The sequence below is a fragment of the Fundulus heteroclitus genome, chromosome 10, assembly GCF_011125445.2.
Source record: "Fundulus heteroclitus isolate FHET01 chromosome 10, MU-UCD_Fhet_4.1, whole genome shotgun sequence".
Classification (NCBI taxonomy): domain Eukaryota; kingdom Metazoa; phylum Chordata; class Actinopteri; order Cyprinodontiformes; family Fundulidae; genus Fundulus; species Fundulus heteroclitus.
This window is the reverse complement of record NC_046370.1, coordinates 19,528,642-19,550,262: the sequence shown is the minus strand read 5'-3', so window position 1 is coordinate 19,550,262 and position 21,621 is coordinate 19,528,642. Positions and strand designations below refer to the sequence as shown.

Sequence of the window (21,621 nt, the reverse complement as noted above, 5' to 3'; positions counted from 1 at the left end):
AATCAGAAAGAGTCGAATACACAACTTTCACTGATTTTAGATCGTACACGTAGGCTACTATGACATTGTTTATTTATTTATTTATTTATATTGTGAGCAGCTATCGTTCTCTGTGGAGGAAGCTAACTAAAATGTTAGACTGGAGTTAATGTTCAGTTCCCCTCTGATCAAAAGTTTAAGGATATTAATTAATGTAAACTTGAGGCAGATTAGATAAACAAATAAAAAAAATTATCCAAAATTATTGTCACGTCAAATTTTTGGGGTACATTGAAAATCAACTTAATGCAAATGTGGGGGATTCAAATTGATCTAAATTTGTAGTTGAATATAATTATCTATTTAGAATCTATATCTGAATTAATTCATTGCTCCCATGCTTGAGTGTTATTTATATTTTTTTCTGCTTTTTCTTAACACAAGAGGCCATTCAGCCCCAGTGTTATGGAGCTTTGTAACCCCTTATTGAAATAAAAATAATTATAAGCAATTTAACATTTACTTTAGACTTATAAACACTTTCTGTTACAGTAGAATATGAGTAGAATCAGGGGCTTTTTTGCAAACTTTCCTGTTGACCGTCTGTTCATCGTCATCATAATCAGTCTTAGTCACGGCCTTTCTTTATCATCGTCATTATGGATTATTATTTTTGGATGTCATTTTGCTTTATTTGTCAGTATTGATCATAAGTGTGTTGGTTTTTATTAAGCCACAGTTTATTGTCACAATATCCAATGTCTTGGAGACGCATCACAGTACAAAAACCCGCTTGGGCAGCATGTTGTTTGATCGAAGTCGCTACAGTCATCCTTGTGTGCTGCATGAATGGATCATCACTATAAAAACACTTAACTTTGTTATAAAAAAAGAGATGCAATTTTTGTAAAGCTGAACTTCACCCTATTCAGTAGTTAATCGTATCAATTCCTCCATTTTTATAGCCACTCAATCCTTGCACATGCATGGGGAGAAGAGAAAAAAGCATGCTGTGAGGCAACAGGCGAGCAGCCGCATCACTGTGCCACCTTGGCAATACTTATCTTTTACTCTTGTTTAAATCTCCCACATATAGAAAAGAATAGAAATATCCTTCGTGGTCCCTCAATGTGGTAATTCGTGTGAATGAGCAGCAAAGCAAAAGTCAAATGGAAGCATGCAGGTTCTCATGGGTGTGAATAAGAATAAGAGACTGTACAGTAACGACACATTTACAACATAAGAAAAAATACTGTACTGTTAGTAGAAGTGGTGTACTTAAAAAAAATTTAACAAGTGTGCAGCTTAGTAGGGGGGTTTAAGAAAAATGTGCTAAGTCCTATGTGCTACAGACCTATGCAGCATTTTTGGTTCAGCAAGCAAAGATGGAAATAACCTGCATCAAACACTGGGTTACTAAATTTTGTCTTCAATTATTTTTATAGTTTGTCTTTAATAGTTTTGTATTAATTTTTTATTTTACCTAATGCGTGCTTGATTCCTTTGAACTACTAAATAGTAATAGCTACCTGTATATCATGCTTACAATTCTGCCTATAGTAATAGCCACCTGTACATATATTCATAGTACATGTAAACTCTGTTATAATAATCATCTGTATATTATGCTATTGTACATATCTGTAAAACTCTACTCATAGTAATAACCACCTGTATTTTATATTTGGTACACATCCAGCTGTAAATTTAGTTCACAACACTAGTTATCTATATATTATACTCATAGGACAAATCTATCAGTAAATTCTGTTTATAATAGTATCCATCTCAATATTTATTCAGTAAAAACCCATGTCCTGTACTTATGGAACCATTGTTTATTCTGCACTTGCTGCTATTACACTTCTGGTTAGACCAAAACTGCATTTCGTTGCCTTGTACCTGTACCTGTGTAATGACAATAAAGTAGAATCTAATCTAATCTAAAGCTCTGGATCGGATTCAGCAAGGCAGATCCATGCATGACTTGCCTGTAAAAACTGCAGCAGATCTGTTTTCAAAGTGATGCTTCAGATCAGATCATAGTCTCATCTGAGATTTTTCCTTCATCCTTTGGTTTTATTTAGAACACCTAACATGAAAGGAAGCATATACTATCTAAATCAGTCTTATGTCTGCAGGTGGCGTAGATGTAGATAGTGCAGAGAGGATGTGGCTGGAGCGACTCTGCAACCAACCGGTCCTGGAAGCCTGCTCACGCTCTGAATTATGCTTACATCTACCTGCAGCATTTCATTAAAGGTTGGTTTTCAGGTTTTAAAAGCCTCTACGTACTGTCCTGAGTAATCTTAGCATCTCTTATGCTCACCGCCTTTATTCACTTCCACGACAGCCTTTAAAAGGAGCCAAGTCAGCCAGACTGTTTCTCCACCAAGTTCAGAAGATGTCTGCAAGATAAACCTTCAGCCACGGACCTTCCTCAGATCAATAGGTAAAATTAAAATCTAATATAAAAAAAAGTTCAATCTAAAGTTTACTTGAATACAGATAAAAATGTTACCTTTTGTCACGTTAAATAAATAAAAGCAGATGGCTGATGCACATTGCAGTAAAAGGCTTTGGAGAGAAAACAATGGACTGAAGAGAACATCTATGTTTGAAGAAACCACCAACTCTTCTGATGAAGGTGACTTTCTTCTGTGGGAGTTTAGCAGCAATAATAAAAAAAGCAAATATGGGAAGAGACACGCTTGACACTAACCAGCAAGTCTGAATGATGCTAGAGTGTTAATGACCTCTTTTGTGTAAACACCTGCAGCAAATGGAGGAAAAATGTTGAGTTATTCTTAAAATAATAAATGCTCAGAGATATAAGTCATTGGTAACTAGAAAGATAAAAAGATCATAATTATCAGGAAATATCTGATTATAAAAAAAATAAAACTACACAAAACTCAATGCTTATTCAATCTGTCCCTCGGTGTGGCTTTAATCAGTAAAGGAGACGTGTATTTTTAAAGTTATTACAACAGAAAAATGTACTTGATTGCTAAATCCCATTTAACCCTCGTGTTCATGTGTCTCCTGAAGGCGAGCATCAGATGTCGGTGTTTAAAGAAGAGGTCTCTGATCCGCGGGGCTCTGGTTTGGGCCAGCAGAGTCCAGCACTCCTTCAGGTAAAGAAGGAAGACCGGGAACGGTGGGCTGATCCGGAGGGAGGGCGGCTTATTGAGCGGGAAGAGCCGGACGACACCAGTTTCCCCTTCACTGTTGTTACGGTGAAGATCGAAGACGACGATGAGAATCTTCCCTCGTCAGGGCATCAACACGTCAGAACTGAAGACAGCAGGGAGGCAGCGTCTCCCGCCAGCAGATCAGCTGAGCAGATGGAAACAGAACCCCATAGGGGGGATTGCGGGGGACCAGAACCAGACGGGAACCCGGGTGCAAATACTGATATACGTCCAACAACTGATGAAAACGCTTCAGCCTCTTCTGAGACGGAAGTCAGCGGTGAGGATGAGGATGGCGAAGGTCGCGCCGCTCGTCTGTCGGGTTCTGGATTGGAGGATGAAGACTGGGGGGAAAGCGGGACTCGTCGGTCAGGAGAAACGTCCTCCAGACGCTTGGACGAGGCAGACCTTTCTACACCGGAGCCGAACGCGGAGTCGCAAAAAGCCCTCGACGAGAAGAAGCTCTTCGTCTGCGACGATTGCGGGAAACCGTTTTACTATCTGTATCACCTCAAGCGCCACATGGCCCGCCACACCGGCGAGAAGCCGTTTCAGTGTGACGAGTGTGGCAAAAAGTTCAGCTTGAGGGGGAACCTGAACCAGCACATGACGATCCACAAAGGAGAAAAACCCTTCGCCTGCAGCTTCTGCGACCGACGCTTCAGACTGAGCAGCTACCTCCAAGCGCACGTGGTGACGCACCTCGGCGTGAAAGCGTTCGCCTGCCAGCACTGCGGGGAGAGCTTTACCCGAGAGGGAGCGCTGAAGAGGCACGTCGTCCGGCACACGGGCGTGAAGCCGTTCGCCTGTGCCATATGTGACAAGAGATTTTACAGGAGGTCCGACTTGAAGTATCACACGCCGGTGCACTCCAGGGAGCACAAGGTCAGCTCGGCGCCGAGGAACTTTGCCTGCGACGAGTGCGGGAAAAGGTTCGTCCACAAGTCCCACGTAACGCGCCACATGATCACCCACACGGGAGACAAGAGCTTCAGCTGTGATGTTTGTGGGGTCCTGTTCAAGTGGCAGAGCGCTTTGAAGAGACACAGGAGGAGGTTTCACAATCAGTAGAAGCTGCTCAGTTTTTTTTATATTTATTTCATAGGCTACATGAAGGTAATTAGGAAAAAAACTAATGAAGATGTCACCGATAAGCTGTGCTGTGAGAAGCATGGTCGAAGGCGTCTGTCTTACATTTCAATAAAAGGGGCTAGTGTGTTTCAGCAGTCGAGGGATCACACTCCTCAGCCTCCCTGGGAAAGTATTTACTCTTACTCACTTTTCGGTCGTGGGTATCAACTCCATGACGGTTTCATGCATATTTTAGGAGAGTCTCTGCTCCAACAGAGCTAAACTAATGGCTGACCTGCCTTCTCTGTCTTTAGGTTGTGCGTAGGTCTCCTAATGAACTGCTCATTGACTCCGAGCTTCCTACGCTGTCTGGAAAAGTGTGGATTTGACAGGTCTCAAGTTTGGATAATTATGGAAAGTTGGTTTGAGTGTCCAGACTTTGTTATTGTTTTATGTAAAGGACATAAAGAGTCAAGGGCTTCTTGCATCAATTTATTTTAAATGAGCATACGTTATAAATTGAAACATCACAACTTGAATTTATGACAAACAGATTCATTGGTTTGCTTGTAAAGGATCGTCGTCATTTATTAAACAGTTTTTCCCCTGAAATGTTTTTATTTGTCTCAGTTTTTTTCTTTGATTTTTTTGTTTTTCCAATAACGGTTTAGGATGCAAGCACAGTTCTTTAAAAAATAAAAACTGAAGGGATATTGAAGTTTTGAGAGTCCCTCTAATCATAGGAGGTCCTAGAAACGTTGAATATGAGATTACAGGTCATATGGGGAGAAATATTTTAATCTTTTCACTAAATGGTTTCCTGTATTGTGTATTGAATTCAGTGGTTGTCTTTTTTATGGTTTTGCTTTTTTTATGTGTATATGTGAACAGGTGATTATCTGTCACATGATTTAATCAAAAGATATTGCCTGTTCCCAAAGGCACCGTGGCTGAAACATTTTTAATAAATAAGGCTTGACACGGGAGCTTCGGTTGGTGTGCTGATTGATTCTTTTTTTTCTGTCAGAGGTTTAATTACATTTATTTGGTGCCAATCTACAAAAAAATCCAATTTTAAGGAATTTTAAAAGACAGACAGCTACAACCCGTCTCCAGCAATGTATAATGAAATCAGTTCAATCATACAGGCAGTTTTAGATTTAATTCTGGACAATCTAATCAAGATTCAAGTCATTATACAGTTCATAAAGTTGATTAAAGGTTTTACATTTAAGGAAAAACGTCAACATCTGCCATGAGTGATGGGGGGGGGTGAACAGAGCATCTATTGTGTATAACCACTGATCAATGTAGGAGGCAGAGACCTCTGCTTTTTCAGATTATGGTAATAAACTCACAGTGGTCTGTTACTGTTGCATTTAAAAATGCAACACATACCCTTTCTTTCACAATCATATTTGAATTTATATGAATTTCAAAATGTCAGTTGCAGATGTCACAGTTTTGACAACTTTAAATAGGCGCCGTTATTAAAATAAAAAGCCACTCTTGGCAGACTGGTTTAAAGTCTATGACATAATTTACCACCCCACTCTAGTTGATTTACCTTTATGAGAGACCATTAGCTATAGTATGTTTTTTTTTTTTTTTCAGCTGAAAGCTCTGTGTTTCATGTTAGTCAGCCATCTGGAGCAGCACATTACTGTTTTAACAGCAGACCCACTTGCAGAATGTGAATATTATATACTGTATGTTTATATGTTTATTTAAAGCCTATAATTACAGTCTGGTTTCATGTTTCATGTGTGCATCGCCTTGAAGAAAAGACTCCTGGGGGATTCTGTTATTTGCTCTGCTCACGCTGGAAACACATCAGTGGCTTCATCACCTGTCCAAGTCTGGTTCTGCTTACCTGCCTCATCTGCCACTACTCATTCCTTTCAATAAACCTTTTGAAACGGATAAAAACTTTTGGATATTGTCTTTTATTGAGATTAGATGAAATTAAATGCCAGATAAAGTTTTGCAAAGGAAGCTATCGGACATGTTTTAGCTGAAATGGATATAAAGGTCAATCAGACAGAAGCAAAAGGCAACATAAAGAAGATAAAAGATGGTAAAAACAGCGGCAGGAAAATAGAAAAGACAGATGGTTTTATAGAACAGGAGAATTGAGAAGTGCTGGAAGAAACAGCACTTCTCTGCGCAAAAATCTGCACAGGAATAAAAAATTAATTAAATTAAAAAAAATTAATAATGGAAATACTTCAAAGAAAATATGGGGATATATTTTTGATTATATTTTTAGGTTTTTGAGAAGAACAAGTTAGGTTCAAAAGACTATTATTTTTGTAGATAGATACTGAGCCACACTCCAATCTAGAAGGTGGCGGTAATACATCTTAAAGTTGTTTTCTAACCGCCGTAAAAACACACGAAGAAGAAAAAACGTTGACTAGCTTAGCCTCAGCCGTAAACCATATTAAATATTGTGCAAAACAAGTGTGTGGTTAGTGTTTCAGGCTATTTGTTCGATTGTTTTAATGTTTCTGTTCGCTTCTTTTGAGTCGCTGAAACTATTTTGTTATTTTCAGCGGAAGTTAACTTTACATCACATGATTAGCTTTGATTAGCAAGGCGAATGGGCTGTTAGCCACCGTGGAGCTAAAGCTGCTAACAGCAGAGACGTGATCAGCATTTTCTGCGGAAAAGTTTTAAAAAGTTTAGTGCTGGTAGACGATTCCATATTCCGACTTTGTGAGCTTATGCGGGACAGACTCCATCCTCTGTGGACATCTCCTCTAACCTTGTTGTCCAGCTGAGGACCGAGAGACTGGGGACAGTTCCAGAGAGGACACAGAGCTGCTGACCAAGGTACCAGACTCTCTGCTCTGCAGCATCGCTTCTGCTCTGCTGCTGTTAACAATTTATGTTAAAACATTTTATCTGAATATATTATTTATTTATTTATTATTTGTGTCTGATTCAACTTTCACACTTCAAAATAAAATAATAAACTACTAAAACACTTACATTTTGCAAACAAAGGAGAATCCCAAGTGGAGCAAGGAAAGTCTGAGATCATGAAGGTTGAAGCAGAGGACCATGGAGGACCCAGTCTGGTGTCCTCCATACCTGCAGCATCCTCATCAGAGCCGGAGAAGAGACAAGACAGCAACGATCTCAGTAAGTGACACACATTGGTTTGTGTAGAATCAAGCAAATTATGTTCAGCTGAAGGTTGTAAACTGGCTTATATTATGGAGAATCACCTAAAGACGGGTACAAGGTCGGCCTTTTATCTCTGAAGAACACTAACAGGATTAAAAGACTAATGTCTCAGCAGGATCCAATCAATGCTTTTATCGTTAGTCAAACTGAATACTGCAGCAATATTTCACAGGTCTGCCTAAAATGTTGATCAGACAGCTGCAGCTGATCCAGAACGCTGCTGCCTGTGTCCTCACTAATACTAAGAAAGTAGAGCACATAACCCCAGTTCTAAAGTCCTTACACTGGCTCCCTGTATCTCAGAGAATAGACTTTAAAATACTTCTGTTAGTCTATAAATCCCTGAATGGCTTAGCACCTAAATACATCACAGACTTGTTATCAGTGTATCAACCCTCCAGACCACTAAGGTCTTCTGGCTCAAGTCTACTCTATGTACCCAGAACCAGACACAGAGAAGCAGCATTTAGTTCTTATGTTTCACTTAATTTGGAATAAAAATCCCAAAAGACTGTAAAAGTGTTGGAACCCTGAGTTCCTCTAAGTCAGGTTTAAAAACCTGTTTGTTTGGGGTTGCCTTGGGATGTTACTGTTCTGCAGGGCAGTTAGCAAACTTTTAGCTTATAGCACTGGTGCTACAGCACAGAACAAAAAGTTCAAGCACCAGCACCAAATGTATCTAAAAACCAAAAGTAGTGCATATCATTACTAAAACACACAAACAAATGCAATGTATACAATGAAAACACGGTAACAAGCAATAACCAGCAGAAGCTACACACTGCAAAGGACTCCAACTGCAGGAACCCTAGCAGAGCAACAGCGCTCCAGAAACAAACAGCAGGTGTAGCGCTCAAAAAACAACCAAATTGATTGAAAAACAGAACTCACAATCTCAGATAAGAAGATCCCTAAAACACAGCCAGACAAACAGCTGACATGCATGTCCCCTTAAACAAAACAGCTATCTTGTAGTTCAAAGGTTCCCAGAGTCTTAGTTTAACCTTTCGTTCTCTAAACCACACTTGGTCGACACAGCAGTGTTGAGAACCTGCAAACTTTGAGTTGTATTCAAGGAAAAAATTTGACATTAAGATTAATTCATTCATAGTTGCTTTGAGACCTGGGAGGGATACCTGAACTTCTAAACTTATTGTTGTTATTATTATTATTATTAATAATAATATTATTATTATTATTGCAACACAAACATTAGTTTTATTATAAAAATATATTTGAAGGGTTATAAAAGATCCTGGTTAATCATGATATCCATGTGTCTCCCACAGATAAACAGCAGCTGTTGGTGGTTAAAGAAGAGGTTCCTGATCTTTGGAGCTCCAGCTTGGACCAGCAGAACCCAGAACTCCTCCAGATCAAGAAGGAAGAAGAACGGTGGAACCTCGGGGAAGGAGAGCAATCTGCTGTGCAGATTGAGCATGATGAGAATCAACAGTTATCAAAACTTCATCAACTCAAAACTGAAGACAACATAGAGACAGAAGCTCCAACCTGCAGCTCAGCTGTACCAGTGAAAACAGAACATGGTGCAAATACTCAAATACAGCCAAATGATAGAACTTCTTCTGACTCTTCCGAGACTGAACACAGTTCGGAGGATGATGATGATAATGATTACAACCTTTCAGGTTCTGGATCTGAAACTGTAGCAAGTGATGAAACCAGGACTCTTCAGTCAGGGGTAAGCAGCAGTGTGGGAGGTAAAACTGTCCAGAAACTCTTCAGCTGCACAGAGTGTTATAAACAGTTTGCATACAGACAATCATACCTGAAACATCTGAAATGTCATTCAGGAGAAAACACTGATCTGAAACAATCAGGAGGCAAAGCTAATAAGAAAGCAGCTGTCTGTAAAGACTGTGGTAAAACTTTTAAGAATCATTCTCGCCTTAGATCACATATAACTATCCACACTGGAGAAAAAACATTTGCTTGTTGTGATTGTGGCAAAGAATTCAGGCAAGCACACAGTCTTAAACAACACATGAGAATCCACACTGGAGAAAAACCATTTACTTGTGGTGAATGTGGTAAAACATTTAGCTACCAGCACGGTCTTCATATACACATGGTTTGCCACACAGGAGAGAAACCATTTGAGTGTAAGGAATGTGGTAAAACATTTTCCCTCAAAGGAGCTCTAACGAGCCACATCATGATTCATAAAGGAGTGAAACCTTTTGCCTGCAGTAACTGTGACAAATGTTTTCGACTCAGTGGTGATCTTAAAACGCACATGTTAACCCACATTGGCGTGAAACCGTTTGGCTGTAGTTATTGTGGAGCCAGGTTTACTCGGCAGGGAACTCAGATGAGACACATCAGATGCCACACAAGTGGAAAACAATTTGTGTGTGACAAGTGTGATAAAAGGTTTTATCGAAACTCAGAACTAACGCATCACATGTCAACTCACATGCCAAATTACGTAAAAATTCGGAAGGTATTCACCGGAGAAGGAAAATGGGTCTGTAACGAATGTGGAAAAAAACATATGCGAAAGGCACATCTTACAGCACACATGTATACCCACTCAGGAGTAAAACCTTTTAGCTGCAGTGTTTGTAGTGCACGTTTTACACGCAAGGATAGTCTCCAAATACACAAGAGAGCCCACAGTCAATAGAAACGGCTCAGTTCAAGATTTATTGCCGAGCTAAGAAATCAATCTCTATGGGAGAGGTCCCAGATGGATGTGAGTGAAACTAGCTGGAGCTAAGCGAAACGAAATTCATCTGGCTCGTCAGGTTAGGTGACATGTGGAAGCTTAGTGGAAAATGCATTTTTTAAATGCATTTTTTTTATGAATCGATCATTTGGAATGAATATGAAAATCGATTCAGAATTGGAAAATCTCTTTTTTAACTCAGCCCTAGTTTACGTCACTGTCCTGGCTCTCACTACACAATAGACATCCACACAGACTTCTCCCAATAAAAGTAGTCCCAGCTCCACGTAAACCCATAAATAACTCATCTTTTCTTCTTTTCTTTCTTTATAGAAACCGCTCAGTTAAGAATTTATTTATTTTATTATGTCAGTTTAAGTATTTTCGAGATTCATTACAACAGTTCTTGACAAGTGAACTGCTGTTTGTTTTACTGTTAGTTTCTTTAATTAGTACATATTTACAACATGGGGTTTGGGTCAAGTTAATTTATTGCTTCTGAAGATATTTTTTGCTAATCCAGTTTAATTAACCAGACTAAAATCAAGGTTTTATGGAAGAAAGAATCTTAATGCCATCATGTCTTTGTCAGTGCTGTGTAAAATGCCTGATCTACCTCTCATTTCTCTAAATTTTCCATCCAAGCAACCCGACCATAGTTTTTTAGGTGGTCTTGATCAGTAGTTTTTATTTAAAGTCTTCCTGAAATTTTCTTTGGACTTTTTCTGCTTGTTTCCCCATTTTCAGCCTAGTCCTGATGAAGAACATTTTAGTGACTGGGTGTTGCAGGAGCTGACTGATGCTGGAAGATGGCGACAGGAAAAAAATTTAAGATTAAATGAGCCAAACTAAAGAGCTAATTAAATCAGGAATTTGTAAATAACTAAGATACTTGAGCTTCTGTCTGTAATACCTCAGTGGAACCACTTTGACACAAACCCACCTATCTGAAGTGGAAGCTGAGCGGTTCATAATGATATCCCACTTTCCTCTAAAGTCAGGACATTTAGAGGCTAGAAAACGGATTTATGTTTTCCTGACAACACTAACAGGATCAGAATTAAAAGCTGCAAATTCAGAAATTTGGGTGTATGGTGCAAGTGCACCATCTATAAAGTTTTCTTTTTATAAGTTTTGCTCTATTACCTAATTTACAATTTTTGGATCTGACTTATGTTCCTGTGTCTTCTTGTTCATCTCTTATATAAGGGATTTTTTAAAGTTATCTTTATTATTAATAAACTTTGCTTATACAATGCTCTGCGCCTGGGTCATCTTTAACTGCTACCATGACGTTACAGGGATCCATCCATCCATTCATTTTCTGACCCGCTTAATCCCTCATGGGGTCGTGGGGGTTGCTGGTGCCTATCTCCAGCGTTCGCTGGGTGAGAGACGGGTTACAACCTGAGCAGGTGTATAAGCTATAAGTGGTGTGCAAAAAAGAAGTGCTGGAAATGAAGCTTGTTGGGGAAAAAAGGAGCACTGGGATTTCTGTGGGGGAAATCTTGACGAGTTGAAGAAAGCAATAAAAAGAGAAGTAATAGGCATTAATAGGCATTAAACAACTACATGCTTTTAGCAATGGAGAAAAAGTGCATCAGTTTTACTGGGTTTCCAAGACAAAAATACTCCCTCATAAATGTATGCCTCTCAGATGCTACAAGTGTCAAAGATATGGATAGAGACACTGCCAATATGTGTAAGGGCAAACAAAGGTGTGGTAGATGTGGAGATGAAGCCACTGCAGCAGATGCAAGGTGAATAGGGAAGAAATAGGCAGCTGAAATTGAACAAGTTAGAACAGACAAGAGAATTAAATATGCAGAAGCAGTTAACATGGTAAGGAATAAGGAAACGATACCAGAAACAAGCCACTCAGGGCAGGGAGTTACAGATAATAGCCATCATACTGTTACATTGGACAAATTAATTCCATCCTTCCTTACATGGTCAACCGGTCAGAACAAGGAGAGACTAAAACAGAGAAAATAAAGATCATTATAAAAACAGCTGCAAAGTTTTTTAATGTGAAATATTTATCTTGGGAAAAGATCCCTGCTGATCTTAGGCATGGGGAAGGCTCATCTAAAGGGGCTTCTCAAACCATTGCATAACGGTATTACAATCTGATAGCAAACGGCCAGGAGTTCAAAGGATTCATTAAAACCTTAAATACAAAACGGATATAACATGTAAGCAAAAAAAAAAAAAAAAAAATGGCTCAAACCATCATTGGATTTGATCATATACGGATACTCAGTTTAATTAAAGGCAGTGGAGAAGCTATATTCATTGAAAACAATCAGAATTGTACACAACATGATTTAACGTAGAAATTGTTGGATTTATTATTATTGAAATTGGATTTATTATTATTGAAATTATTATTGTTTGGCCAAATGAGGAAAGTATTATAACCAATGTAAGCAGTATTATAGTATTATAATCAATGTAAGCAGTTAGACAAAAACTAGAATCGATCCTGTACCATTTGAGAGGAAAAATTGTTTGGTGTGGGGAATTCTCACAGCACTTTGTGGGGCTGTCAGGATGACAGTAACATGATGTTATTAGAAGAAATAATTGAAAGTAAGGAATTGGTAGTTCTGAATAACGCCTCAGGCACTCGGGTGGACTTTGGTTACACAATCGTTAGCTGTTATTTGCAGCTTGAGAGTTTTAAAAACAAAAATACATGTATAAACAAGTAAAGTTTGAAATTATCGTGGATAATAGATTATCAAGGTAATTATTACAAAAGTACATAAGTAAAGACTCTAAATTAAAAGAGATACATTTATCTCTTTGTATAATTAAATTACTGCCTGCATTTATTTATTTGCTGCACTTTTGTGCATTTATTTGTATGCTTATTTATAGATTATTTCTGTATTTATTCCTTTATTTTTTAAATGTGTCAAAGTTAGTTCTCCATACACTGGAAACTTTAGAACATATTTTCTTGGATTGGAATAACTATTCACAGGAGAGAGAAATATTAGTCAGAAATCTGCACAGAAATAAAACCACAATAAGTGAAATACTTCAAAGATAAAATTATATAATTTTTGATAGTATTTTTAGGTTTTTTAGAAGAATAAGTTACGTTCAAAAGAACATAATTTTTGGCTATAGATACTGAGCCATATTCCAATCTAGAAGGGGCGGTAATGCACCTTAAAGTTGTTTTCTAACCTGTAGTGTTTTACACACTACAAGAAGAAGAAGAAGAAGAAGAAGAAGAAGAAGAAGAAGAAGAAACGTTGACTAGCTTAGCTTCAGCAGTAAACCATATTAAACATTGTGCAAAGCACTTGGGGTGTTTCAGGCTATTTGTTCGATTGGAGATATTGTTTCTGCTCGCTTCTTTCGAGCCGCTGAAATTATTGTTTTATTTTCTGCGGAAGTTAACTGTACATCAGATGATTAGCTTTGATTAGCAAGGCGAATGGGCTGTTAGCCACCGTGGAGCTAAAGCTGCAAACAGCAGAGACGTAATCTGCATTTTATGCGTTAATGTTTTTAAAACTCCAAATTTTAGCGCTACAAGACGAATCCATATTCCGACTTAATGAGAGTATGCGGGGAAGACTCCATCCTCCGTGGACACCTCCTCTAACCTTGTTGTCCAGCTGAGGACCGAGAGACTGGGGACAGTTCCAGAGAGGACACAGAGCTGCTGACCAAGGTACCAGACTCTCTGCTCTGCAGCATCACTTTAGGTCTGCTGCTGTTTACAGTTCATGTTAAAACATTCTATCTTATATTATTTATTCATTATTTGTGTCTGGTTCTACTTTCACACTTCAAAATAAAATAAAAAACTACTAAAACACTTACATTTTGCAAACAGGAATTGTGAAAAGGAGAATCCCAAGTGGAGCAAGGAAGGTCTGAGATGATGAAGGTTGAAGCAGAGGACCATGGAGGACCCAGTCTGGTGTCCTCCGTACCTGCAGCATCCTCATCAGAACTGGAGCAGAAACAAGACAGCAACGATCTCAGTAAGTGACACATTGGTTTGTGTAGAATGAAGCAAATTACGTTCAGCTAAAGGTTGTAAACTGGCTTATATTATGGAGAAGACGGTTACGAAGTCAACCTTCTATCACCTGAAGAACATTTCCAGGATTAAAAGACTAATGTCTCAGCAGGATATAATCCATGATTTTATCTTTAGTCAAACTGAATACTGCAGCGTTGTTTTCACAGGTCTGCCTAAAAACTTGATCAGACAGCTGCAGCTGATCCAGGACGCTGCTGCCCGCGTCCTCACTGAGACTAAGAAAGTAGAGCACATCACCCCAGTTCTAAAGTCCTTACACTGGCTCCCTGTATCTCAGAGAATAGACTTTAAAATATTTATTTTAGTCTATAATCTCTGAATGGCTTAGCACCTAAATACATCACAGACTTGTTATCAGTGTATCAACCATCAAGACCACTCAGGTCTTCTGGCTCAAGTCTAGCAGCATATTCTTATTTTGCACCACTTATCTGAAAAAAAAAAAAAAATCCCAGAAGACTGTAAAAGTGCTGCAACCCCAAAATCCTTTAAATCAAGGTTAAAAATCTGTTTTTTTTAGGGTTTCCTTTGGATGTTAATGTTCTATTTACACTATGGTAGTTAAATCAGTTAGTCCTCCTGATCTTTTACTCTGAAGAAGGGGTCTTCGTTTATTAATGACTTCTTCAGTTAGAAATGACTCTTGAAAAAGAAACTATACTTTGACACATTTAATCTAAACAAGCCAAAGAAATGGTACAGCTCAGTACTGGGCTCTTATTTTGATCACGATGCAGGAAAAAGGTAAAATGATAAAGAGAACCCCAAATGTTCAGTACATCAGCATTTTATAGAATAAAGAGTGTACTAGGGCTGAATCGATAAAAATCGACTACTAACACACGATTCGTGTGTTGCGTGATTAATGCGTCACTCGCCATGTTGCGGAGCTGTTTACCTCACTTTGCAGATCGTTGTCAGATCGAAGTCGTGCTTCGGGGTGCCATCTGAACATCAGCCAGATGGCTCGTCTAACGCAGCTGTTAGCTGGTTAAAGACAGGAGCTTGTTTACATTCGCAACATTCCCTGTTTGGATTGAAATGTGTTCAGTTTAAAAGGAAAGAAAGTATTCAGAATGCACAGTTTATATGGGCTCAAAATCAAATAATCCGATCATGACGTGCTTTTACTTGCGCAAAGATTTATTCAAAGTAGAAACTCACTGACTTTAGCAGAGTTGTTGAATTTCCATAAAACAACTGCAGAAGTTTTGCAGGGGGAAAAAAACAAGAAACCCGGAGGTGTGTTGGTTCTGACTGTCCTGAGCGCTTAGAATGGACCCGCACCAGGTTCTGAGATGGTTGAGAGAACTCCTGCTGTTGCTGTTGAGAGAGCGGGAGGAAATGATGATCATCGCAAAATGTTCTGAACTGCACAGCGCTGCGGCCCCATCCTTCACAGGCAAGCGCTGTAAATTCATGAGTTAGTCGGAACAAGTGTTTAGATGGACGCTAATCGGATTATGGATCATAAACCAGCCTTCTCAATCAGAATACAATTTTATTCTGATGGTAATACTTTGTTGATTAAGCTTTACGTTTTAATTTGCTGACAAAGTCTGAGTGAAGGTACTGTATGGGAGAGAGGAGCAGGGCTCTAAATTAACTTTTCAATAATCTTTATTGTTGTTAACTAACCATAATGAAATACCCAAATAAAATAAAAAAACACAAGAAAAACAAGACATAAGCGTCCCAAAAGGACACCCTCAAAAATGTAAAACTCTCAGAAGAAATACAAAGTATTAAATATCTAGCAATCTTTTTAAGTCTTGGAAAAAAATTAGAAAAACTTACAGAATAAACGTCCTTGGAAGTAAAATATGTACAAGGACAAATGCAGCATGTCGTATTTACATAAAATGCAGCTTGTGCTGAAACAGTCGGAAATGGGCTGGTGGTTTATTTGATTGTCAGCAGTGGTGTTTTTGCACTGGTTCCATTGTTATGCCCAAACATTTCTTCTAGGTGCTCCAGCACAAGGGTGAGGTTCAACCAAACTGCATTCAGCACCCCAGTTTTAGCTTCACTTTTGTTGAAATAAATTTGTTCATGTAGACAACATGGACTATTAAATAATTGACTAACAAATCTAGTCAACATAAACTTATTTATTTAAGGCAGAAATATTTATTACCTAATATTATTGTAACAGAACACCTAAGTAGCAACCTGTTTTTTGTGCGGTTATTTACTCCGTCGGTCCAAATGTTACATTTTGGAAAAAAGAAGTGGAAATTAAACAGTTTTTTTGTCCGATTAATTGTAAAAAATAGTCGACCAATTAATCAATTATTAAAATGATAACAATTGTTAGTTGCAGCTCTAGAGTGTACCCATATGACATCAGCAAATAGTATATTAATATGTTCTCATTTGAATGATGAAATGGACAACCGATAATGTTAAAAATCAGTCTTGGTGTCACCCATCTCACTCAAAGTACATAATTGGGTCCTCCATGCCTATGTATTTAGATTTATTGTACATTTAATCATTATTGACAACGCAATATTGTTAGGGAAATAATTAGTTGAGGATGTAGGTAAGGAGTATGCCTAAGTCTGGACTTCTTATGAAGGAGAAGTTTATTACTGTAGTTGCAGGACCCAGAGACAGAAAAAGCAAGATGTGCATATAGAACTACATTAAAAGTAGTTGTTACCAATTACTAAACAACAAAACCAGCAGTAAGTTGGCAGTAACAGGACAAAGTTTAACTTCAAAAGGAAGTACACAAAGTGCGTTCTGCTACATGACGTCAACTTCAACCCTGTTCCACAGATTGATAACCCCTAAGCACGGGCTACTCCTGGGTTGGTGCAAACCAAACGCTGCAAACTGCAAACACCATTTATATACTCAGATTTCTAAGCTTCAAACTAAGCTTGAAAGACAAATGAATAAACTGTCCTTTGAAATCTTCATTCATTTTCTGAACCTTTCAGTCCTTTTATTAGGTGGCAGGATGGCTGGAGCCTATCCCACCATTTATCAGGCGAAAGGCAGGTTTTAGTGATAAAATGCAGGGGTATTGAAGCTAAAGTAATATTTGAGATATACTGTATATTGTCAGCAACCAAACTTAATTTTTAGTCAAGCTTTCAGAAACAGGCCACAGGCAGTAGGTCCTGCCTTCACCATTTCATACCGGGTTCGTGTTCCATCTCTCTGTTCTCCTTATTCTGACCTGTTGTCTCTCTCTCTCCTGTTTCTGCAAACCTGCAGGACCTGCAAACTTTCAGTTGTATTCAAGATAAAAACATTCAGAGTTGCTTTGATCGTAGAGGGAGACCTGAACTTCTAAAGTTATTATTATAGCAACACAAATCTTTGTTTTGTTATTTAAAAAAAATATTTGTGGGATTATAAGAGATCCTGGTTAATCATGATATCCATGTGTCTCCCACAGATAAACAGCAGCTGTTGGTTGTTAAAGAAGAGGTTCCTGATCTTTGGAGCTCCAGCTTGGACCAGCAGAACCCAGAACTCCTCCAGATCAAGAAGGAAGAGGAACGGTGGAATCTCGGGGAAGGAGAGCAAACTGCTGTGAAGACTGAGCATGAAGTGAATCAGCAGTTATCAAAACTTCATCAACTCAAAACTGAAGACAACAGAGAGACAGAAGCTCCAACCTGCAGCTCAGCTATACCAGTGAAAACAGAACATGGTCAAAAGGCCTGTGGAGAACCAAGACCAGACTGTAACCCAGATCCAAATACTCAAATACAGCCAAATACTGATAGAAAATCCTCAGATTCTTCTGAGACTGAACACAGCTCGGAGGATGATGATGATGATGATGATGATGATGATGATTACAAGTTTTCAGGTTCTGGATCTGAAACTAAAGATAATGTAACCATGACTCTTCAGTCAGGGGTAAACAGCAGTGTGGGAGGTAAAACTGTCCAGAAACCCTTCAGCTGCCCAGAGTGTTATAAACAGTTTACATGCCGACAATTATTACTGAAACATCTGAAATGTCATTCAGGAGAAAACACTGATCTGAAACAATCCGGAGGCAAAGCTAATAAGAAAGCAGCTGTCTGTAAAGACTGTGGTAAAACTTTTAAGGATCTTTGTCGTCTTAGATCACATGTAACCATGCACACAAAAGAGAAACCATTTGCTTGTTGTGATTGTGGCAAAGAATTCAGGCTAGCACAAGGTCTTAAACTTCACATGAGAATCCACACCGGAGAAAAACCCTTTACTTGTGATGTATGTGGTAAAACATTTAGCTACAAGCACAGTCTTAAATGTCACATGACTTCTCACACAGGAGAGAAACCATTTCAGTGTGAAGAATGTGGTAAAAAATTTGCTGTCAAAGACTCTTTGAAGAACCACATGACGATTCATAAAGGAGAAAAACCTTTTGCCTGCAGTAGCTGTGACAAACGTTTTCGACTTCGTGGGGATCTTCACGCACACATTGTAACCCACATTGGCGTGAAACCGTTTGGCTGCAGTTATTGTGGAGCCAGGTTTACTCAGAAAGGAGCTCAGATGAGACACATTAGACGCCACACAAGTGAAAAACAGTATGCCTGTGATAAGTGTGACAAAAGGTTTTATCGAAACTCAGAACTAATGCATCACATGTCAACTCGCATGTCAACGTGTATAAGAGAACAGAAGGTAGCCACTGGAGAAGGAAAATGGATTTGTAAGGAATGTGGAAAAACATATATGCGTAAGGAGCATCTTATAGCACACATGTGTACCCACTCAGGAGTAAAACCCTTTAGCTGCAGTGTTTGCAGTGCAAGTTTCACGCGCAAGGATAATCTCAAGGTACACACGAAGGTCCACAGTCAATAGAAACGGCTCAGTTCAAGATTTATTTGAGTATTTTTAAGACAACAGTTCTATTTGTTTTACCGTTATGTTTTTGTTCATTTGTACATGTATACAAAACGGGCACAGTCACATTAATCCACAAACCGATGAATGCGTAGCTAACGTTTCACCGTTTACACTAAGTTTAGAAACTGTTTGTGGACTAGTGAGTGTCCATTTTATTGGGTTTTGATACCTGTAAGTAAAATTTAACATATTCATCCAACGTTTACATCAATACACATCCACACAGACTTCTCCACACAACAGTAGCAGTGAGCTCCACAAAAAAAACATGAATTGTGCTGCTTTCTTCTTACTTTTCTACAGCCAATAGAAACTGCTCAGTTTGGGGATTATTTAAAGGAGCAATAAGTGATATTACTAGGTGGTGCTTGAGCACTGTCTGTAGACCAAAATGACATCTGCTACCAGCCGTGTGTCCGGCCCCTCGTTTCCCTTCTCAGCCGTCGCCTCCTATACACATATTTGTAAACCATAAAAACAGCAAAGCAGCATCACCTTTTGGAGAAACATGTCTAGTTAAGAAGTGACTCATAACTTTATAAGGCTGTTGGCAAGACAAGATTTTTATCTGCTGGGATGCTCTCTGCCATGTTTCTCCAGCGCTGCGCTGCTCTGACGGTGGTATTTTAGGGCAGTGAGGGGCTCAGCCCTGAGTGGCAGCTGTTCACATGCACGCAGGGTCTGCCCGGTTATGTAAACGAGAGATTAGAGAGATCTAAAATATTAGATAGGATATTAGATATTAATACTTTAGTTCTGCACATCACTAATTTTTAAGTAATGAAATTAGTAGTTCTAAAGTAATGACATTTCACTTATTGCTCCTTTGAAAGTATCTTTGGGGATTGATTGAAACAATCAAAATGACCGCTATATGTTTTCCTGTGTTGTGTTTTCTTCAGTTTGTACATATTTACAGCATGTGGGGGTTTCTTTAAGTTAATTTATTCCTTCTGAAGATGGTTCTGCTAATCCCCTTTAGTTAACCAGACTAAGCAGGACACCCAGGTTTTATGGAAGAAAGAGTCAAAGTGCAAATGATGCCATCATGTCTTTGTCAGTGCTGTGTAAAAGGCCTGATCTTGCCCTTATTACTCTACGTTTTCCTTCCAAGCACCCAGACCTTAACATAATTTCTTTAGGTGGTCTTGATCGGTAGTCTTCCTGAATTTTTCTCTGGTCTTTGATCTTAATGTTTGCTTTATTTACTAGCTGAGCTATTTGAGATCAACATTTAGATCTTATTTTATCTTCTGCTTGCATGCTGAACAGTTTCTCAGTTCGTGATGAAGTCAGTGATATCTCAGCTCCAGTTTTGACTGAACTGCTACTTGCTATATGATCAGAAACTGTCAAGTAACTTGGATGATTGTCATTTAAAATAGATCAGACTGTAAATTCTGGTTAAAGTCCAGCAAAAACAACTGAATGTTTTGCAATTTTTCAATAAACGTCTAACAAACCCAATAATATATGTAACATGATAATATGTCATGATCTGTGGGTCTTAGCTTAGGTATTTAATTTAATGCTTCTGTTTCCTTATTCTTAATTATTTTAGTTGTTGCCTCATTGGTTCAATTAAATTTTATTTATATAATGCCAACTCACAATACGTAATCTCAAGGCAGTTTCCAAAGTCAAACTGAATCAAAAGGTGTCCTATCTGAGGAAACCCAGCAGATTGCATCAAGTCTTGACAAGCAGCATTCATTCCTCATGAAAGATTGCAGAGCCACAGGAACAGTCTCAATCCCTCATACCGAGCAAGCATGAAGCGACAGTGGAGAGCAAAACTGCCAACAGAACCAGGCTCAGTGTGAACGGTCATCTGCCTTGACCGACTTCTCTGGGGGTTAGAGAAGAAAGAGCAGAGACACAAAAAGCACAGAAGCACACATTCATCCAGGAATCCTTTCTATGTTACATGGTAATAGCGGGTGATCTGCCTTCCTTGGATGATGTCACAGCTAACAGAACACCAAACCAGGTGTACCTACTATGAAAAAAAAATGACAGAACAAAAAGGTGCCATTTTTGTTCTGTCATCTCCACCTGCAAGAGCCAGGTGGAGATGCAGGTGAGGTCTCTGGGTGAATTCTTGTTGACCTCTGTGTATTAAATGATTTGAACTGAGTATTTGTCATGTATTTGAGACCTGTGTTTCTGGGCCTCAGCCTGATACCTATTTGCATCAGCAGGACCCAGAACTCCTCCATATTAAATATGAATAGTATGAACTGTGGATATGTAGCAGCTCACAGCTTACTGAGTGTAGATAACAAAAAACCTGCTTCAACTTTCAAACCAGCTGGAAACCAAACTTAAAGCTGAAGAGTTCAGAAAACCTGGAAACAAAGAGAAACCCAGATCCAAAAACTTATTTACAGCCAAATACTGATGTAAATGGTGGAAACCTTTCTCAGACTGATGCCATCGAGGACGGTAATGATTGTGATGGTAATCTGTCAGATTTTGGATCAGAAACTTAGGACAGTGTAATATAGAATGTTATGTTTCAACGATACAGACACACTGGAAATATTTGCAAAGGC

The 21,621-nt window shown here is 38.7% G+C and overlaps 2 protein-coding genes across 11 annotated transcripts in view; both read left to right on the top strand.

The window, feature by feature from the left end:
* Positions 1-5,230, top strand: part of LOC105939490 (zinc finger protein 771) — a 22,563-nt gene extending 17,333 nt beyond the window's left edge. The window contains exons 2-6 of one of the 4 annotated variants that reach the window (XM_036142232.1): positions 2,121-2,241; positions 2,333-2,431; positions 2,530-2,626; positions 3,031-4,105; positions 4,559-5,230. In XM_036142232.1, coding sequence (XP_035998125.1) covers positions 2,530-2,626; positions 3,031-4,105; positions 4,559-4,745 — 1,359 coding nt within the window. In that variant the 5' untranslated portion in view covers positions 2,121-2,241; positions 2,333-2,431 and the 3' untranslated portion in view covers positions 4,746-5,230. Of the gene's footprint in view, positions 1-2,120; positions 2,242-2,332; positions 2,432-2,526; positions 2,627-3,030 lie in introns of all 4 variants that reach the window. The other 3 variants (XM_036142231.1, XM_036142235.1, XM_036142233.1) reach the window with 3 other exon arrangements.
* Positions 1-21,621, top strand: part of LOC105939486 (zinc finger protein OZF) — a 38,492-nt gene that overhangs the window by 10,169 nt on the left and 6,702 nt on the right. For 2 of the 7 annotated variants that reach the window (XM_021308159.2, XM_036142219.1), the window contains exon 3: positions 17,607-17,985. In XM_021308159.2, the coding sequence (XP_021163834.2) occupies positions 17,607-17,985 (379 nt within the window). Of the gene's footprint in view, positions 1-7,253; positions 7,392-8,725; positions 8,929-13,367; positions 13,817-13,981; positions 14,133-17,606; positions 17,986-21,621 lie in introns of those variants that run through there. The other 5 variants (XM_036142223.1, XM_036142220.1, XM_021308158.2 and 2 more) reach the window with 5 other exon arrangements.